General features: G+C 38.9%; 1 protein-coding gene across 2 annotated transcripts in view; it reads right to left on the bottom strand.

Moving 5' to 3' along the window:
* MYOM1 (myomesin 1) overlaps positions 1 to 21,157 on the bottom strand; it is a 78,236-nt gene that overhangs the window by 23,788 nt on the left and 33,291 nt on the right. The window contains exons 12-25 of one of the 2 annotated variants that reach the window (XM_052787622.1): positions 20,656 to 20,855; positions 18,969 to 19,025; positions 18,468 to 18,592; positions 16,745 to 16,928; positions 15,549 to 15,723; positions 13,147 to 13,268; positions 11,890 to 12,216; positions 10,090 to 10,286; positions 9,190 to 9,316; positions 8,262 to 8,446; positions 7,100 to 7,214; positions 2,065 to 2,221; positions 1,023 to 1,129; positions 857 to 901 (exon numbers count right to left, since the gene is read on the bottom strand). In XM_052787622.1, the coding sequence (XP_052643582.1) occupies positions 857 to 901; positions 1,023 to 1,129; positions 2,065 to 2,221; positions 7,100 to 7,214; positions 8,262 to 8,446; positions 9,190 to 9,316; positions 10,090 to 10,286; positions 11,890 to 12,216; positions 13,147 to 13,268; positions 15,549 to 15,723; positions 16,745 to 16,928; positions 18,468 to 18,592; positions 18,969 to 19,025; positions 20,656 to 20,855 (2,123 nt within the window). The remainder of the gene's footprint in view (positions 1 to 856; positions 902 to 1,022; positions 1,130 to 2,064; positions 2,222 to 7,099; positions 7,215 to 8,261; positions 8,447 to 9,189; positions 9,317 to 10,089; positions 10,287 to 11,889; positions 12,217 to 13,146; positions 13,269 to 15,548; positions 15,724 to 16,744; positions 16,929 to 18,467; positions 18,593 to 18,968; positions 19,026 to 20,655; positions 20,856 to 21,157) is intronic. The other variant, XM_052787620.1, reaches the window with a different exon arrangement.

Below are 21,157 nucleotides of genomic sequence, written 5' to 3'. Positions count from 1 at the left end.
AAAGAGAGATGATGTGGGCAAAAAGACAGGCCATTTCCGCAGCCAAGTTTTGACTGGGCTGAGAGGCGTGATGTCTCCTGAGTTGGCAGAGGGGCCAGCAGCGCATGCACGAAGCTGAAGATGTTAAAACATAGGCAAGAATTCTAGTGCCTGGAATGAAAAAGAAGAGAATGTAGTGGGAGAAGATGAGACCAAGTTTAGGTCTCATCTCATTGCGTGTAATAGATTCATTATACAATCCAATATTTTTTTTCCCAATTATTCAAGTTACATTCCAATGAAAATAACCAAGTTGTGCTACTACCAGGATATCACAAAGGTATAGGAGGTCTGTGGAGTTGGCAAAAATGCCATCCCAAGCAGCAGGAAGGATGTTCATATTGTCAAGTGTTACAGCAAAGAGGGAGGGAATTAATTTCCGCAGGAAAATTCTGTATATATAGATCATTACAGTTGAACTACAGTTGCCTGCTTTGTTAACCTTAAATTTAACTTATGTTAACTTCAGTTGGAGTAAAGTTAGAGAATTTTTCAAATTCTGGTTTTCAAATCAGGTTAGGTATGCTGAGTAAGGCTGTTTTGCAGAAGAAACAAAGCCAATGGGATACTTATTTTCCAACTGTTATATAGACATTATATGCCTAGACCAGCAGCCTGCAACAAATTGGAAAGAACATCAGTAATACACAAATATACTGAAAGGAAGAGAAAAAATTAAAGGAATCTTAGATTTTCAAATCAAAACCACTTTCACTTGAAATTACTATAGTGACTTCCCTACCTGATGGTGGCAGGAGCTTTGTGATACCCCACTGCATACAAAACTCTCCCCTACAGACACGTTTAATTCACTTACTTGGGAATTTGCGTTCGTGGCTCAGAGCAAGCAGGCGTTTCATTTCTGCAAAAGACATAAAAGAAATAATATAAGGTGTGCATGTCTTATGGATCTGAGAGACACGGCAATGGGGAAAAACAGGTGTGAAAGCAAAACAGGCATGCTTAATAGACACTGTGTCTACCTTCCTCATCAATTGTGTGGCTTGATGAAACTCCATCAGTGTCTGTAACAACACAAGAGTAAACTCCCAAATCATCTTCTCCAAGATCCTTAAAGATAGCTTTTGACCTTTAGGGAAAAAAAAACCAAAGCATTTTGATAAAAGGATGAGATCAGTCTGAACCAAACCCTTCCTTTACATCTATAACAGCAGATAAAAATAGTCTTGTATTAGCTTTTGCTCTGACTGAACAGGCAAATGGGGGGCTCTGGCCAGTATAAATCAGGGTAAGTCCTACCATGTGTGGTACAAATGGAGACAGCACAACTCTCAGATAGTGCCAAAAGCACTGGAGGTAGCTAGTTTAACTTAGTTCAAGCATGCTTAAAAACATGTTGTCAAGTCTTTGATGAGCATGAAAGGATACTGTAAGTACAGGCTGATTCAGTTTTCATATGCAATACCATGAGTGTGGTGAGCCACTGTTTCTTTCTGTATGGTTTCTATAACTGGAAGAGCACATAGGCACTTCATAGGCTGAACCTGTGCATTTGCCATTTCTTCCTCTCTGTTAAAAGCCTGAAGAAACAGAGTAGGCTTGTAGAGCATTATAGAAGTTACCAAATCAGGCCGTGGTGACACCATCAGAAGACAGTCCTGCTTACTCCAGCACCTCCAAAGATTGCAACAGTGTTACATGGCAAAAGCATTTTGCAAGCAGCCAAATAATTTTATCCTTTGGAGATTTAAAATAATAACAATAGGAATAATAATAATTTGCCTTGATTGACAGGTTATAAGATGACAGAGCAGAGATTTTCTCTCCCTATGCCTAAACATAACTAAATTGCCTGAACAGGAGGTCTGACTCATTCTGTACAAGCTACAGTTTCCAAATGGTCTGCATATAGACTTGCCGGAGAACAGCATACTCATGAAGTAGCCTTCCAGTGACAAAGGCAGATGTAACTCTTACTGAGGTCATACATCCAAAAGGATGGATTTCTGTGACCAGTCTAGATCTCTCAAACACGAGACTATTGCTACCCCCGAGGGTTCTTACTTTCCGCCTTTGGTATCGATGTTCAGTCGAGAGTCATCCTCAATCGGTTCATAATTCTTGGACCAAACAAACTTAGAGTTTGGAGACATCTGATCACATTCAAAGTTCAAGGAAATTACTCCATTGTCATCCACATCAACCACCACTTCCTTGGTTCCTGAAAGAGCAGAACAATGCAATTCCACTTTCTCAGAGAAGCCAGCAAACGAATTTATATAGATATTCATAGGGTGGATTAAGCAGATCCTCGCCATTTTCTCAGCACATAAATTGCTGCAAACACTGGCATCCTTAGTCTTTGATTCACAAGAACAGTTCTTATTCTAATCCACAGATTAAAGAGCATCATAAATCAACTGATTTATTTGAGCAAGTCTAAGCACACATGAGAGTTATGATATTTGCTCTGGAAAAACCTGAAGGGGGGAAAAAAAATAGCAAGCCTCTAAATCCACTAAATGTTTGAAATATTAAATAGCAATATTTTCTGTGGTAAGGGGTAGTCAGAGCTTTCATTATGCAGTATGAATTTCTTATTCCCTAATAAGATAAGAGCTCTAAAGGGAATACCGTGTGCAAATGTGGGTGTTTGAAGAGGTGCAGGAGGCATAAGAGGAAACAATCGAATTGCCCCAGCAGTGCACACTTGTGCAACTGAGGCACATTTTTAGTGACACTGGCTTCAGCCCGGGAGGTTGGTTTAATTGCTGCGCTTGGCATCCAGCCCTGCCACCGTCTGCAGCACTAATCCTGGATCCACAAAGGGAGTGAATATTTGCAATTAGCTGCTTAAGTTGCCCACGCTGTTTTGCCAGTACCTGCAGTCCTTGAGCTGGATAAGGTTACCGGCTTTGTCCGTTAAAAGGCCCTGAGGGTGTATCCCAGATCAGGAACCCGAAGGCACCTCTATCCTGCCCCCTCACACCCCAGCAAAGCTGAGGGAATTTCGTCTGGGATTCAGGTGGCTCAGCAAGCTTGTCATCTGTGGCGTTAACTTTCATTTCAGCAACTTGTCTGAGAATGTCAGCGAGAGCATGTGCACTGAGAGGTGCTGGAGAACATCCAGCCTCCTTTTCCGAACAGCTCTGAGCTGGATCTTGCATCTGAATAGGGCACTCGTGTTATATGACTTAGCTTAAGACTATTCCAGGCTGCCCGGAATGCTAATGACACACTTCCTCCACAAAGTATTGTACCTTAAAGACAACAGCTTTATTCCTAACGTTGAGATTAAATGCTTTATTTTCAGCATAATTCGTAATGACCCTCAAGCATACAAGGAAATTTCTGTGTTTCATCATCCTAATACTATACAAGTCCTCTCCAGCACTGTGAGTAGCTCCTGTAATGACAAATTTGTGTACATGCAGCTTGCTTAGTCTTTATAATTTGCCATAACCATTTAATGAAAGATAAGATTAGTATTCCCATTTTGGTACTGTTATTTACCAGCCCTTGCAGTAATGAAGCACGTTAAGTACCAATACATGATAAATGAAGTCTAAGGTTACAAATATTTTACTAGGCAGCAGCATATTTGCAAATTTTTTATAATTTAATTTATTACATGCAGATTCATCACTTGACACTTCATTAGTGTTTAGTTTCCTGTAGATCATTAGCATATGAATCTTTTGATGGCGGCTTATGTGCAAAGAATTACAGCCAGAAGGTCCATTTGAAGAACAGAATCTTTTATATTTGTTTTAAAGTATTCTCATTATGATAACAATGCATAGCATTTATTTCCAGAGATTATGATGGTGTTTGCCTCTAATATTTATGTGAGTAAAAAAAAAAATCCTTTTAAAATTACTGACCAGAGGTCTCCACCTGTCCTACAAAGTGGAACTAAAGATGCTAAGATGCTGCCATAGTAGTAGCAATCTTAATTTCCCTCCTCTAGATAGCTTGGTGGTTTCAACATACTACATGGAGCTTCTCTTAAAGTCATAAGAAATAAAAATACTTAGATGTCATATCAAATCTCCATTTATCTGAGCATTTTATTACCTTGAAAAGAAAGCTATAACATGAAGATAAAGCAGACAGCTTCAAAACACTAGAGTTAATGGCATCATCTTGAATACAGTTAGTCAGAAAAGTTGAATGGGACATGGTTTCATTAACTTCTAAGGTTCAAGCCCTTCTCAAGTGACTGATGCAGGATCAGAATCTAATTTTGCTTTGTACCAATATGCACAAGGACTAAGGGGAGCAATGGGGAAAAGTTACAGTCTGCTCTTGGATTTCCCCTGCTTTCTGTGAGATATATACACACTGAAGTGCTTTTGTCTAAAGACAAAGTTACAGTTCAAAAGTGGCCTGGTTTGGTATTTGTTTATGTGAGTGGGTTTTTCATTTAATTTTAAAAGATAACTGTAAAAATTAAATGTGGTTTTTCAAATAAGAAAAGGTGGATGGATATTATCACATTATATTTATACCTGTCACTCAATAAAGAAAATTGGTGCCTCTCGTATTAAAGCAAATATTTTCATTCAGGATATTATTTACTTACATTCTTTGGTTAGAAAGCTCGGTCATCTGGCAATTTCACACATTTGCCAAAAGCAACATTCCAGCAGGAATTGTTTAGAGAGACCTGACAATATTTTGTCTCCATCCAAGATGTTAATAAAGGCAGCATTCATTGGTGAAGACCAAAAGATTTGTGGTAATTTTAAAAAAAAGGTATGATTGTTCTTGAGATTTGTATAGTTTGAGTGAGAAAGATGGAAGCCTGCCCAAGAGACTGCTTTCTGAAATAATTTTTTTTAATAAGCCTTTTGTCCTTTCTTAATACTTTTAAGAAGCTTAGTTTGGTGGATGCCATATCTGCAGATCTCAGCTCAAAATATGGGTCAACCAGATTTGTACAAGTAAATAATTTTCAGCTTCCCTGAGATTTCACTGGGCCAAACCCTGACTTTCCTGTGATCTCTCAGACATTACACCTGTGAACCCAAGCCTCACTTGCAAAAAGGCCATGATCCTGAGATGTACCTCCTTCTCTAACAATGAGGTCTGTAAACCAAATGTTCTGCTCAAGTTCATATTGCCAGGTGGGCATGCACCTCATTGAACATTGAGAACACTGTACAAATTTTTTTAGTCATGGTGATCATCTCCACAAGAGTTCACATTCATATTTTTTTTAATTGTAATGGCATGACTAATCCTTTATTTAGTACACTTGAAGATTATTATCATAACAAGTTTTTATCAAAAGTCTGACAGATAGATATTAACCCTCAAAGAAAATGGATTAGTAAAACCAAAAGGTTAGTACTAATACTGGTTTGATTCTCTTTTTAGAAGTGGTTGCTGTATATAAGCTGTTTTCAAGAATAAGTTTCTAAGTTTTGCCTTAGTCCTCTTACAGATGATGGAAATAGCCCTAGTGCTTCAGCAGCTTGTAGTTCTGAAATGATGGCTACTGTATTTTCGAAAGATCCTATCCCAAGCCCTTCTTACTCACACACTTACCCTTTTTTGTCCTCATATCCCAATCTTACACCCTCTCAACTTACCATCTACTCCTTCCAGTCCCTTCTCCCCATCCCAGCCTCACTAGCAGTCGCTGTAGTCTCCCCGCTCTGAGTTTTCCAGTTCTTTTACACCCCCAGCTTCAGACCTCCTTTTTCAGACTTTCTTGGCTTACAGCTGCACTGAGAGCTAACTCAAGGCTTCTTAGGATTTTTGCTGTCCTGGCCATAAGGGCCAGGCATTTATGAGAGCTGGGCCAGTGCTGCTGAAGTAACAGGAGATGTGAAAATGGACCTGGGAGTCAGAAACAGGGAAGGGATCTCATGAAAATGCTCCTGAGGCAACCAGGGTAGGAATGGGAACTGATGATTGCCGGTGATGTCTGCTCAACACCTCACAGTCAATACCATCCCAAATAAACCCCGACTATTTCTCCAGGCAGGAACAGCTATCAACCTGACTGTGTAGGCACGGTAGGCAGCTGTTTGCCCCAGCAGTCACCTCCTTTGCCTATGCCCCTGCACTGCTACTTGTGCTCCCTGTGCCTGGCTGCCCCAGGTCCCCGTGCTGTCCTGCCTGCCTGCTGCCTGCCCACTGCCTGCCTTCGTTCCTGTTCTTACAGGGCTCTTAGAAACCTTCCCAGGTGGGATCAGATCTGAGGTGGAAGAAGGGAACTTGTCAGAGGAAAAGAGGGTGTATGGTGGATCCAGGTTGGGTTGTACCCCTGTACCTTCTTACATCATACTAACCTTATACTAGATTTGGTTAAAATACCTGGGAGTTTGTTTTTCCACCTTGTAGGACCCTCCACTTCTAAAGTAGTCTATAGATGAGTAAGCCACAAGCCCATGCTTATGTTTTCTGTTAGGGATTTAGTGACAAAAAGGTGTTGACTCTGATCAAAAAGTCACCTATGTTACCTGTATGGCTAAATAAAACTCAGGGGTTTTCTGAAGTTCCAGGTATGGAGATTCTGCCTCTGCGCTGTTTCCCATGTTTCTTGCTGGCATTATAGACATGCTGGAGCCAGCCTGCAAGGATGACTCCAGCAAACATTTGCACTTGAATTCCTACTGAAAGTGGTCTCCAAACTGACTTCATTATGTTTTTAAAGCCTGTATTTTAAAGGCCAAGGGAAAAAAGTAATTTCTTTTACCCTTTCCTCAGGCACATTACGTAAGTTAAAAAAAGGAGAATGATAAAGCATAGACAACTGGTTTACTGCATGAAGGGCAAAATCTACACCTGTAGCATTTTTTGGTTGAGGTGATCTTAGTGTGTCCTCTGTCTATAGATACATGCAAATCTTACAACTTTATTGTATTTTTATATTCCTAAACCTGTAGTTATGGTAAGAAAATCTGTTCTGACCTTAAAATATACCAGACCAGAAAGTAAGATATGACCCTCAACTCATTTCCTGCTTAGTAAAAAAGTTTGACTTGAGAGAGGTCAGACTGTTTGCATGCAGCCTACATGTAAACACATCACACAAACAGGAACCTGTTTAAATATGACAAAAAAAGAGGAAGTATTTCTAACAAACCTGGTCGTGTTTCAGCTACAACAGGATCCGTGACATCTGATGGTTTCCCAACACCAGCCTGGTTTGTTGCCCGTACACGAAACACATAGCTCACACCTTGTTTTAGGCCACCTATCTGGAAGAAGCAAATACACATGCATGATGTGTTACAAAACACTGATTTTAATTTCACGTGTATTACAGATCAGTCTGGATACTTGACAATTGTATTTCCTTTCTTTTTTTGTTTTGCTTCTTTTCCAGTTGACAAATATTTCTTCCTCTTTTTTTTTTTTTCAATTCCAGAGTGACTTGACTAATCTGTATGGCTTGCTCCTTCCTTGTATGCATAGCTAACATTTAGACAGCGTCATTACTGGCATTGATTTCTTTGCAAAAGGAACATTGTTATTGGAATGGAATGTTTTTAAGTCATGTACATTGACCTCTGAAACATCATAGTCTTCTACTGCAGGTAAATTCTGGCTTTTAAAAATGAAATTTTTAGGATAATAAGTCACACCTATTTAGAAACAGAAGGGCATTTAATGGTACAGATTTAATTGTAGTGACTTCAGGAATCACACTGACATTATAACACCTGCGAGTACTCCTTTAAAACATATATGAAAGGATCACACTTTAAAGTGAGTTGTCTTTCAAATATTCTGAAAAGCATACAAATAGCAAACCTACTTCAGATGTACCTCTAGAACTGAGGTACAGCTGACCCCTTATTTAGAAGTCATTCCACAAAATTATGTAGCATAATAGTGCAAAAAGCTTGGGTTTAACTTGTGAAATGTGAGGAGAGGGTACTTTGTATTAGAAAGAATCACCTGCCACCTTATCAGAACATCTGGTTTTGTGCCATCTGTTTTTGTGTAGCAATACCTATCTTGCCCTTTGAGCCAGAAAATGCTAGGGATGCCTCCTGTGTTACAAGAATGGTATTTGGGTTTAGCAGTGCTTTCTTTTATTTTTAGGCTTGTCATACCAGATTGTTTTCTGAGTTACTGTCTTGTCTAACTATACAGGCATTACACATGTGTATCCTTGGCACAACATAGCCTGCTAAGTATTTCATTAAACGGAGCCATGATCAGCACAGGACGATGCTATCAAAGGCTGACTTCCTCATGTTTATACTTTTATACCAGTATTTGAATCTTAAGCTATTTACCTTCAAGAATTTCTTTTGAAGTGGCTTCTCATTGACACTTCTCCAGTGTTCCTCCTTTGCCTCAGTTTCCTTCATATCAACATAATAACCAGCTATGGGACTACGGCCAGTATAAACTGGTTCCTTCCACAGTAAAACCAAAGAGTCCTTCCTAACTTCTGTGCATGTGACATCATGGGGTGGACCTGAAAGGTAAGAGTAAAAGTTGGAGTTGTGGTACCAAAATAAATCCCAAAGGGGCTAGTGCATAAGACTTCAGAAACCAAAACCAGACACCATGTTGTACACCCAGAGCTGACATAACACGTGCAGCTCCTCTGTATCATATCTAGACCCGATATAAATACAACCCATGCCTATTAAAAAGACTAGCCCAAAAGAACAATCCAATTTTTTGAGATTTGTATCTTGATCAAATATTCATGAACAAACAACAATGACAAATAATCTACAAACTCAGGAAAATAAGTTAATTATTAAGCTAATGTGCTGCTTCAAAGACTGCTTAAAGTCCATTGAAGTCTGTGGAGGTTGTTTTCATTCACTTCAGTGAGTGTTAAAAGGCCAGCGATCTGGCCTTGAAGTGATACATTTAGACAAGGGTTACAGGACCTCATTCTTCTCTGCCTTGTGCCTTAGGTATTTATGTCTACCATTTAAACTAGGAAGAAAAATGGCAGACAGTACAGGAACCAAGCAGGAAAGATCAAGAAAATCCAAGCTGCTTGTAAAATGCTACTGATTAAATAGGGATTGTTTAATGCATCATTGTAATTGTACTAACTCAAAGTGATGGAAATTCAAGCCTGGGTATGAACTTCAGTGCCCATTGACTCCCCTGGAAACTGAAGGCATTGAGAACCTAGATAATCGATCACAGAGTACCCCCGTGCTTTGAGTAACCTCCGCCTCCCAGTCAGGATCCTACCAGGTACAGCAATGGTCCATTCTTCACATTTGAAGGGCTGGCTAGGTAGGGAGGGTGTCCCAACCCCAGCCAGGTTAGCAGCAGCCACCTGGAACTGGTACACCATGTTTTCCTTCAGGTTTTGAATCTGCAGAATCAATAAGATGGTACTTATTAACTTTGGATTAAGGCTTTAGAAGAAAGTCGCAATGAAAATTATTGAACACATGAGCATGCTTTTAAGTGCCTGAAGAGACAAAAGCTTTATTGACATCATACATAAGGCGATAACTATCTTGGCTTTTCCTCTAATCAGTGGTGGAACACACATGAGCAGTCTTAGCATGCTCAAATTGTAAACCCCTTTTCCTACTGATAGACAGTTTGGTAGTCAGGGAGGGAGCAGGGTATTGCTCAACAATCATATTAATCTGTCTCATGATACAGAGCAAGTTCACTTAAGGCAAGAGTTATCCTTACAGTGGGGTGAAACTCAGTCCTGGCATTGCTTTTCATTTGTAAAGCAGCTCAACGAGGTTGTAGCTAGCACTATCTCTAAACTGGGTCAACTGATAACAAAACGCAGCTAGCACAGAGCTGGTTCCAGCACCAGCAAGCACTGGGGTAGGTCCACCAAACCCAGCAGGAATGCCATTTGTTGTGAGGGCCTGACTTAAAAAAAAAACAGGCTATGTCTAGAGTAGTGAATTCACAGGTGACGGTGCCAGACTAACAGATAAGTGTGCAAATAATCTTGCAGAGAAGTTTAACAGAGCTAAATAAATTTATTATCATGGATATAAAACCCTCTGAACAGCAATCTGTACATACACTGAATCATAATTCATCCGAATCTGTCTTTGAGATCTGTTTTGGAAATATTGTCTGTACCCACAGCAATAACAGAAGTTAACCTCTTACCCTGTATGCCTTCTCGCTAATCGCCTTAATGTTGGCCTCCATCCATTTCCCAGGAACTCCATCAACCACTTCACGATAGTTCACATAGTAGCCAGTAATTTCAGTTCCACCAGTGACTTTAGGTTGTTTCCATCCTAATACCATCGAGTCACGAACACTCTCAAGTACCATGATGTCATAAGGTGGAGATGGAGCAGCTGTTTCAATGTGAATAATACATAAGTAGGAAGTAGTATTTCAATAGTCAGACTGGCATTCAGTTACCGTATTCAGGTGGCTCCCATCCTGCATTTCCTAATTAGGACAATATTTATGTGGTCAAGGGAAGTTTCTGGAGTTGGAATAAGAAATGCAGCATAAAAGCTTCCATAAACCAAATGAAGAAGTCCAAACTGCATAGGAATTAGTTTTCAGGATCATTTGTTTTTTGAGAAGCAAGCTGATACATGGTGAAAGAATGTGTTGCAATTGCAGCTCTGATGTAAGTGATCAGGACTCGCTTTAAAACTGTGAAAAATGGGGAACTAAAACTAACATTACAGGAAAAGTTAAAAAATTGGAGATGCAATGATTTGTATTGCTGAAAGCAAACCCTTTTTCAGACATACAATATTTGTTGTAGTTCCTTTTTTTTAAATAGGCCCACATTCTTCCCTTCTGAGAATGAACTTTATCTGTTCATTATTTCTTTTTTTCTCTTTTAAATTTATACACTGTGCAAATTTTATCATTGCACCCCTCACATGATCTTACCTTAATGGAAGGAAGCATGATCATAGGCACTGTAGACTGACCAGAAACGGAACATGTCTGTTACTGGAAGTTACATTAAAAAAATTTGTGGCATAATCCTCTTTGTAAAAAAAAAATTTAACAATGCAGAAATCATTAACTTCATCCCAACCCATTTTCTTATAAAGCCTTTTCTGTATCTAGTGGGGAAATGCTTGCCCCCACCCAATATGTCATTCACCAGTGAAAAGCCCTACTTGTGACCCTGAAGTCCTACTTTTGATGGAAAACCTACATCATATATGTTTCCTTTCATCTTTAATGCTTTATACCACTGTCAGCTAGCCCCAGGAGCCTCTACTTTGTTTTCTGTTCAACATTTTACACAAGCCTTATGAGTCTCACTTCAGAGGCCTGGGGAGGAATTCAGTTCACTGGCTAGGTACCAGGACTTAAATGAAATTCAAGCCCCCACGTTTCTCGGGCATAATGGGTGTTTAGGTGTTGACAATATAAAACATGATTTTGTGCATGTGCCTTCAACTTGATAGGTTTTCCTCATTACATATTGCTGTCAGTCAGAGATACAACAGAACATTCATTAGCACTGTGTCTCAGAGGATAAGCTGTAGCTTAGGCATAAATCCACAAAGGATCTTCATATATCCTAACACAACACAGATTTTCATGCTTACCATCATAATCAGATTTTGTTTTCTTCACATGTACATAACCCAGAGACTAGGTAACAAGACTCCTAACAAATTACTGAAGTGATTTAGAAATAATACAGTATCTTGGATACATTAATATGTAGCCAAACAAGCTATTAAATTAGTAAACAGATTAATATGTTTCACTGTCAGTAGCCACTAAGTATGTAAAATGGTCTCCAATACCATTACATGCATAATAATCTTAACAGAGTGTTGCCATGTAACTCATGGGTCTGATGGAAGATTCCTCACTGGAGAGCGCGTTCACTTGTGGCGCAAAGGAGCAGAGGTTACAACCATCTGAAGTGGATGTACCGAAGCAGTGAAATCTATTTATTTTATTAACTCCCACCTGTATCTTTCTTCTTTGTCACTTTTTCCAGTGTCAAAAGATACCCGGGTTGACACTTACTTGCCTGCTTAGCAGCAACTTTTTGTGGTGCAGATGTGACAGCGTCCTTAACCGTTTCTCTTATGTTATTGTCTCCTGTACTCCCCAGTTTGTCAGAGCTACCGAGTAGCGTGTCTCTATTAAATTTAGCATTGCATTTTAGCAAAGCATCTGTGTCAAAGATAGGCTGGGAGGACTCATGCATGCCTTCCCAGCTGGTAGTGCAGTCTGTTAGTCCACCAGCTTTACCACTCAGTTCAGGACACACACCATGAAGCAATCCTCCCCCTATAATTGCCAGAAAACAGCAAAGACATTTTGAATTAGAATACATTCTTTTTTCTTCATTTAGTCAACAGAATGAAGTAATGCGTACAGTGAGCAATACAGCCAAAGTATGACAAATCACAGGTTTTACACACAAAATGTTAAGCTTGAATTCACAAAAATTTGAAGTGCATAGAATACCTCTCAACCTGCTCACAAGTAATGCTCTTTTGATAATGTCTACTTTTCAGAGCAGAATAAATATGGAAAGTTAATAGTAATCTTCATTTGCTACAACTATTTTAGTGTTAGATCTTCCAAGCCATATTTCTGATCCTTTCAAGATGATCTCACAAAATTGCCCTGGGCCACATTTCTCTACTCTAAGGTTGTGAGGTATGCAGTTTTGATACAAATGAGAGTGAGGATGTTGCAGACATACAATTTATACTAGCCCAATGATCTCATTAATCTTTATGGATTAGTTCAGGCAGTGGCAAACAGAAATAATTCATCAACAAAGGGAGAACACACAGGGTTATAGAAGGTTTACAAAAGACACATTGCACTGATTATTAGGTTTAGGTATGGAAACAAATTTCTTAGGAACTGACTGTATATAGGATGGTGTGCATTAGAGGTGATAAATACCACATTACAGAATCAGAATGACATTCCATTTTCCAGGATAACTATGAAGTGAACTTGGCAGTGCTCTCTTACAGTGGTTCAAAAGAAACACCTGAAGAAGACTGGATGGTGAAGGTGAACAGTCTACAAGAGTGCAGTGACTGCAAAACTATGGTGGTGAGACCATAGAATCTATGGATAAATTATTATTTGTGGACAGCATTGTAAAACAAAACAATTATTTACAAATAGTTGCTGAAAACATCTTTAATTAAAAAATCACCATGTTTATCATTGAAAGGAGCAATGGAAACAGCTTACCAATGGCTGCTTGCACTTCTATGGGCTCCGAATCCTGTGAAAATTCACTGAGTCCCGCTGCATTAACAGCTCTGACTCTGAAAATGTACTTCTCACCATTGATGAGACCATGGCAAATGAATCTAAAATGAACCAGTGAAGGAATACTTAGAAAGTATTAAGAAGAAAATAAAAATATTAAGGGGGAAAAGAAAGCATTTCTTCCATGAAATTTATTCTGGTTTCTGAAAACTGAGGATAAACCATGACTCCAGTCACTTAAATGAAGGTCAGAGAATGCAGGATGTATCTAAGCATCTCATTCACGCAATGAAGATGATGTCTAAACCCATGTCTCTTTAGACATACCGTTTACCAACACTATTTCCTTCTAAGACTACACAAGTTTTTGTGTTACCAGAGGGTCTACCTTGCTTCTGCTAGTGTATAAAATCCATACTTCTTAATGGAATCAAAGTGAGAATCTGGAGAGATAAGGTCTATATTTTCTTGTGGGATATCTTCATGACATAAGTAAAAGATACCTGTAGCACAAGTTCTCATAATTCGCTTTCAATGCTAAATGAAAAATTGCAGTGTTCAAAAAAATTACAGGGCATTGTACAAGAGCTAAAAAAAAAAAAAAGGTGTCCACTTTCTTGCTTCTGTACATGACAAAATAATCTGTCAGACAAACTCTTTTATTAGAATAGTTTTTCTACTGGATTACCTAATGATCACATAAAAACCCTCGTAAATTTTCTCTGGTGTCCACCCTGAAAACACAAAATTTCCCAAGACAGGAATAATTTATTTTGGAAAAATTGTATTTTGGAAACTTAAACATTTTATTTAAAACAACATTTATTTTTCAATAGGTATTTTAAGTGTGTTTTATTTCATGTTACTTTTATTTTGTTCTACTTCATAATGTCATGTCTTGCACTATCAACACTGACGTCATGCAATGATGTGTGAAGCAAATATAATGGGGAAAACAAAATGTACTTCACAATCAAAATTTTATTTTGGGGAAAAAAATAAAACTTGAATCAAAATTTTCAGAGCAGAATTTTCCCTACCCATTCTACCAGACTTTTCCAAATCATTTGCTTTCACCAGAATGTGTGCAGACAACAAATTTCAAAAGATCAAAATACACTGCATAATGCAAACTGTGAGCTACAGCTAATGCTTTGAGACTGACTCAACCAGAACAGCCAAGAGTTAACAGGCAGCCTGTGCCTGACTGCATCGTACATTATATCGCATTGGCTAAAAATGCAGTGATAGGAACCTAAGCAATGTATTTACATCATAATATATAGTAACTCGGAACAATATTTTTATTTCTATGGTGAATAAAGATCATGTTTCATATTTTAAAATAAGCAAACAGCATGAAATTTCACCGACACTTGATGTAACCACAGTATAAATCACAGAAGTATACATGAAAGTATATAATATTGGCACATTCAGCTGTTTCAATATAAGGGCACAAAAGAATACTTAAAAGAAAGAAATTGTTCTGCTTGTGTTCAAGCAAGTGGGGGTTTTAGGTACTTTTGATATACTAAGCATTTACAGTGCCCTTCTATACAACAAAGTTGGTCCAAGAGTATTTAGCAGAGCCTTACTTATTGTAATAAGGATTGTCATGGATAGCAATTACAAATAAGCATAATCAGTCATAACAAGCTGGTACTGCTTCAGGATTGACATCAATCCACTTGAGATCAAGTTCTGCAATTACTCCATTAGACTCTGAAGATTACATCCTTATTCAAACAAAACCATATGTGATTTAGCTTGCAAAGTTTTAAATCTTGAGTATTTTTTCAGACTAGCCACTGAGCTTCATGTCAGTAAGAAATGTGAGTTTATACCCTATTATTTAAGAGTGTTCATTAATATCTTAGTAACTGCAAGTGAAAGAGCAGTTAGAAAGTAATATTGTTAGTGTGCTACAGTCCACATCCTCCTGACATTCTAGGTATGCAGTCCAGAAATGTTTACAGCAGTCTTCCAAACCAAAGGACTTTGCTTCCAAACATTATGAAATTTAGTTTTCCATATTTGTAACAAGTCATTCCTTGCTGTACTGTTTTTTATCAAACTGATAGGCTGTACAATAGCTAGAACTAGCAAGCTGCTTCTCTTTTCTTCACTAGCAATGTCCATGTTTCCTCCCCCTTGCCTAATTGTTTCTAATATAAGGTTGATTATAAATTCCTTTTGGACAAGACTAACAGTTTGAAACAGGTTTTTATAATTTCGTATGAACTTCACCTGCAAGAGCAATTCCAGCCTGCTGGCTACCACAAAGCAATTAACTCTACTACTACTAATGGCTGGAAAGCACATATATCCAGTAAATTAATAACTGGTGACCATAATTTCCATGCTTTAAAATCCATTACCTTGTGCCTTTCACTGGATTGTTGTTGCATGGTTCCCAATGACCAGATCCAACTACACTTGACTCAATGTAGTACCCAACCAGCTCCTTGGCATCTGGGGGCTCTGTCCAAGTGACAACAACTGAGGTATCTGTATTCCTAGTTGGCATAATACGGCCAGGGGCTTTAGGAATATCTGTGAGAGAGAAACAGAAATAAATTAGTGACCGACCAGCCAGTCAAAATTTACAAATAAAATAAGGATGACATTCTATTCTTGATTATATTACCATGACTAATACAGATTTAACCCTCAAAAAACTCTTCTGATTTAAATTAAGTAGTCTGGCACAATAGGACAGGATCATTGGGTTCAAGCCTTTGGTGTTGAGGTTCCTCACTTCTCCATTGCCTATGATTCAGGGCATTTCCTTTAAATTAGATTTAGTTTATTCCCTTGTGCTGAACATCTGCACCAGAGATGTGAATTGGAGCTTTCAAAAAGGGAAAATATGTTAGGTGCACATTGAAATTTTTGTGCAGCCCACAGAATATATCAGAAACCAACGCCCCTGTTAAGTAGCGAAATGCATCTAAAGTGTTTTTGAAGAAGAGCTGTTTTACTCTTCTTCAAGAATGTAGTTAATGTGCATCAAACGGCTCAGAGAACTCAACCAATATGAAGTAAACAGACAATCTGGGAATTGGATTGAAATCTGCATTGCTGTTTGGAAACAAATTGCTAATGTAGGTGTAGCTACTGATGCTTTACTGTGGTGAACATCCTGGCTTCTCTTCCAGTGGAAATAGTCTCTGCATTCATGTAAGTATTAAATTCTTCACTTTTGTTTAATTTGGCAAACAAGGAAGGTTAAACTCTGCTGATGTCTGGGCTTATTTTCAATAAAGACTCTAAGTAAAACAAAACATTTTTGTACTTCCTTGAGTTTTCATTTTCTTTCACTGTTTGCAGCCTTTGCAGTTCTTGGCATCGTTATTGGCAGCTTAGTTCCTTTGGTTTGCATCTGTCATTTGACTATACATTAAAGGTTCAACAACCCAAACCAAAATTACTTTAGCTAAAGGGAATAAATCACTGACTAATTTTCATACTTGAATTATTTACTGGGCAGCTATCTGTCTTCAGACAAAACAATTACATCATAAACTGAAAAGATACCATGGAGGTAATTTAATACATATGACCACACACTTACCAAGTTTGTCATCTACTACAGTGGCTTCAGTTGCTTCTGAAGGTTCACCGATTCCAGCTGAATTGCAACAGCGAACTCGGAAGCAGTAGGATTTGCCTTCAGCCAAATCAAAAACTGCAAAGCGAGGAGACTTCACGGGGATCTCAGTATTCACCCTTTGCCAGTCCTCTGTGCCGGCAACACACTGCAGTCAAACCCAGAAACCGTGTTTGGAACAGAAGTCTCTGAAAGCTGAGTGTTTAACCCAACAAGACTTTCCACCCAGACCACCAAATGCATGTCTGCTATGGAGAACAGGGAGTCATGTTCCTTTTTTGGGCCTTTCCACAGAATGAGCATATTTCAAAGCTTATGAATGTGCCAGATGTCCACCTACTACAGAAAACGTACATAAAAGCTTACTGGTTTTAATATATCAAAGCTAAACTCCTCTCCACTGCAAGGAAGTGGTGTTATTATTAACTGCATCCAATTCTGGACCACTTTTAAAATAAGTTCTGCAGACATTCAACATCATCCAAAGAACAAAACTCTAACATTACCACATTGCTTCTAGATGCTCTTGTGTCACTCTTAATGTTTCTGGGGTGGCTTCCAGAATTAATCAGGATCTGACCTTCATTTTCCAGAAAAAAATAACACGTGCAATTAATTTGTGAATTGTTTTATTTCTGTGGCTAGGAGCTCTACATACCATGATCACTTATACCATTAATATTAGGGATTAATTTTTGCCTATGTTTTACATTAAGGATAATTTCAAATAATGGTTCTGGTTTCTGAGGGATTTCAAATTATCAGGAGAACATTATCTGACTATGTGACATTAGTGCTCAGTACTCAGCATGCAATAGGTTATTAAAAAGCTTTCTTATATGGAAACTCAAAATTCATGTATTCATCCTCTCTAAGTCTGTTGCTAAGTGAAACTCATTTATTTAGACCAGGTTTTGTAAGAGCGATAAAAAACACAAAATGGGAAGATATTAATGTCTCCCTTGATGACACCTCTAGACTGATAGGGAAAAACATTGATAAAGAAGTTTGTGAGCCGTGAGATACAAGTAAAAAGGGTGATGGCATGAAGAATTTTGTAGGCTAGCAGCCATGCGAAAACATCTCAGAAAAGCAGGACACTGAAATTAAAACTGATTTTGTTCTAGAAAAGAAATTTTGTCATTTTGTTGAGTTGGTGAAGCTAATGGAAAGTTAATGTAGCGCATGAAAAAGCAGCTGGAGGAGAAAGTACTGATGCCAAGAAACTCTTGCAGAATACCTCCACCCAAAATGTAAACAATCTGTCCCACCAGACAAGCTTCATTTATACAAATTTTATTTTATATATATATGTATATATTAAATATATATATTTTATATATATATCTCACATATATATGATATATAAAAACATGTGACTTTTCTCTGTGCTTTCTCATTATAGAGGGAGTTTGTCAGCCTGTCTACTCCAGGGTAGGTCAATGACACAATTCATAAAAGGATATTACATTGTGTGACACATTCTGCATCTACTTTCCTATTTCCCATCTTTCTTTTCTTCCTAGTTTCTCTTAATCTACAGTTACAGTTATCTTGATGAAGTTCTAGTGCTGGCCCTAGTTTGAAATTCTCAGGTGGAAATGGAAGTTAACTAGAAGTCCAGAAGAGACAGCAAAACAAATGTAAAAGATTGCCACAACATGATTCTGATTTTGTCCCATTTTACCTTTTCCACAAAGTACATGATACCCTCATGGCCCCGCTGTCCAGGAGGTTTCCAGCTAAGCACAACATAGTTCTTGGTGGCTTCAATAACCTGGAGGTCTGTAGGTGGACCAGGAACAACACCCTCTGAAGAACAGAGGAGAATAGAAAAGGGAATTGGATTTAATTCCTTCATATTTGTATCAGAATTAGTGCCATAATTAACATATAGAAAGAGTATTAATATACCTTGGCACCTGATATGTTTTTAAAAAGTAGAGTTAAAAGTCTTCTAAACATTGGTTTTAAACGTCCTTCTTTTAACTCTGAGCATGTTTATTTGTTAGGTCCTGAATAACGAAGCCTCACCTCAACAACCAAGTTGTGAGTTATTCAAGGTTGAGTGACTCTCAGAACAACGAACTTTGGGTGTGTGCCAAAGTCCACTGAACAAACTGGGAGTTTTCCTAATTACTCAGCCAGCTTCACGTTAGACTTTTGTAGGCAAAAGGGCTGTGTTTACCTGCAGGTTCTTCCTCAGTGACAATAATCTGTCCAGTCCAGGGAGCAGAAGGGTGACCTGAAACAAATGTCAGAGGTATCATAGAAATGGGAGTCTTCAGGAATCTTTGAAATAACAAGAAAACCTGCTCTTTTGTGGTTCAAAACTAATATTTGCAAGATTCACGTGAGCTACATTTTTGGTTACTGCTGTGACTGTTGCTCATGTAGGAAGCTAGTTACCGTAGCTAGTTGTAGGCTTACCAGCTTGAATATTGAAAGCAGCTCAGCAATCAATATAGCTAGAATATTTAATCCACTAAAACATCTATTCCTTCCAGAAATATCACTGAAGTCACCTAGGTTACAAGCAGAGGTTTTTGGCTCACTCAGCTCATCATTTTCAAAGAATTAACTTCTTTATTTTCCATACTCTATTCATTTGGTTTAACAGCTCACTCATTAAAGGAATAGACAAATTCCTGCAGGCTGCTTTTTGTCTCTTTTTAACCACTTTTCCTCACATTACCAGCCTTCAAATCATGGGTCACAGTCACAAACAGAAATGGCTCAGCCTGACTCAACATATCCACTTGCTGTGATTTGGGTGGCTCGCTCAGTGCCTCTAAATTATCATATTATTGCAGTTACGCATTCAGCTATCAACCAGGTCAATGCACTTTCAGAGATAATTTTTGCAAATGCTGTTCTCCACCTCCATGTGCTTCACCTTATGTTGGCTGATCTGTTTTGGAGATGCAAGCAGAGAGGGAGCAGGTGGGAAGAAAAGCAGATCAAGAGGGATGAGAGGAGGAAATATAATGGCAATAGGCCACCAAGACCAGACTTCATCTCCTGAGATAGCTTCCATGCTTCCCATTGAGAAGAAGAGGCCTCCCCTAGACTTCAGGTTTCATGTGCTCTGTCTAAGCACAAAGTTTCCTGACAGTGCCAAACCTCCTTCCTTAGGCTTTTTGTTTTTATTTTGAATGGGAACCTTGATCATCTGACTGTAGTCTGTAGCTTGCAGCACTATATACAATAAGACATACAAGCTGAGACCATGGGAGCCCTGTAGCTTTGCATACAATAGCCCTTCACACTGGACCATTTTAAAGAGTAAAACTTCAGAAACAAGTAGAAATAATTGTATTTTAGGCATACGATTTTGGCATATGGGTAGAGAGGTGGATTTGGAAGCAAAATGTCTGGGATATTGCCAGGCCACAGGAGAAATATCCTTGACTTGTAAAATGTTAACTTTAAAGAAGAGAGCTTGGGGTCTGTTGGGCTACCCTGATATTGTGCTGATGTTATTACACGGCTTTGATTGTCACATGAGCACAGAATCAGCCACCCTTGTCTGTGGCTCAGAGAGAGACTATTCACAGGAGCTGTTCAGCTATTTTGTTGGCTGAACAAAAGTGGGTCTCTTTAGGCAATTAGCTCTCCTGTGCCTTTTCCCCCTTCCTGCAATTTCAGAGCGTAGTACCGCAGCCAGCAAACCCATTTCAGCAGACAGAGCACTTAGTGCAAAGAGCACTGAGATGATTTCTCTTGGCAAAGCTGTCTCCAAAGAGTATTTTGGTTTTGCATTGCTCCCTCTAGCGGGATTTCGAAGGCTTATGAGTAGATAGTCATACTTTTTTTTTTTTAATGAGTTGTGACTTCTTAAACCTCTCAAGCAACCTGCAAAAAGCATATTTTACTTCTAAGCCTGGCTCTGTCAGCAGGATCCAGAGCAGCCACGGGCTCTGACACCCGGGACGGTAGGCTGATGCCAGCTTTGTTCACAGCTCGGACTCGGAAAATGTAGGAACGGCCTTCAATCAGACCAGTGACAGGAAAACGAGCAAACTTCACGGGAGTCTCATTGCACTGGGTCCAGTGGGTGGTGCCAACCTCACACCTGAAAAATACAAACAGCAAGAGTAGTGCTGGGAAGGGAGAAATGTAAACTCAGGGCATACACCCCCACTTTACAGCTTCACCATCTGTTCATCTTCATCGGCTGGTCCATAACAGTTTCCTCAGCAGCGTTATATACTGGTGACATCAAAGCAGCTGCACCAAGGGGCCAGGGCTTAGTACCATCTGGGCATGCACTAAATCCCTCGCAGCTACACCCCTTCTTTCCTGAACTGAGGAAGGCACATGAGCAGAACTCACTTCATGGTTCAAACCCTCCCAAGTATGCTTAGGGAGTGTCAG

Source organism: Harpia harpyja, chromosome 5 (assembly GCF_026419915.1).
Source record: "Harpia harpyja isolate bHarHar1 chromosome 5, bHarHar1 primary haplotype, whole genome shotgun sequence".
NCBI lineage: Eukaryota > Metazoa > Chordata > Aves > Accipitriformes > Accipitridae > Harpia > Harpia harpyja.
Note: the sequence above shows the minus strand (reverse complement) of the source record. Positions and strands in the feature narration are given on the sequence as shown.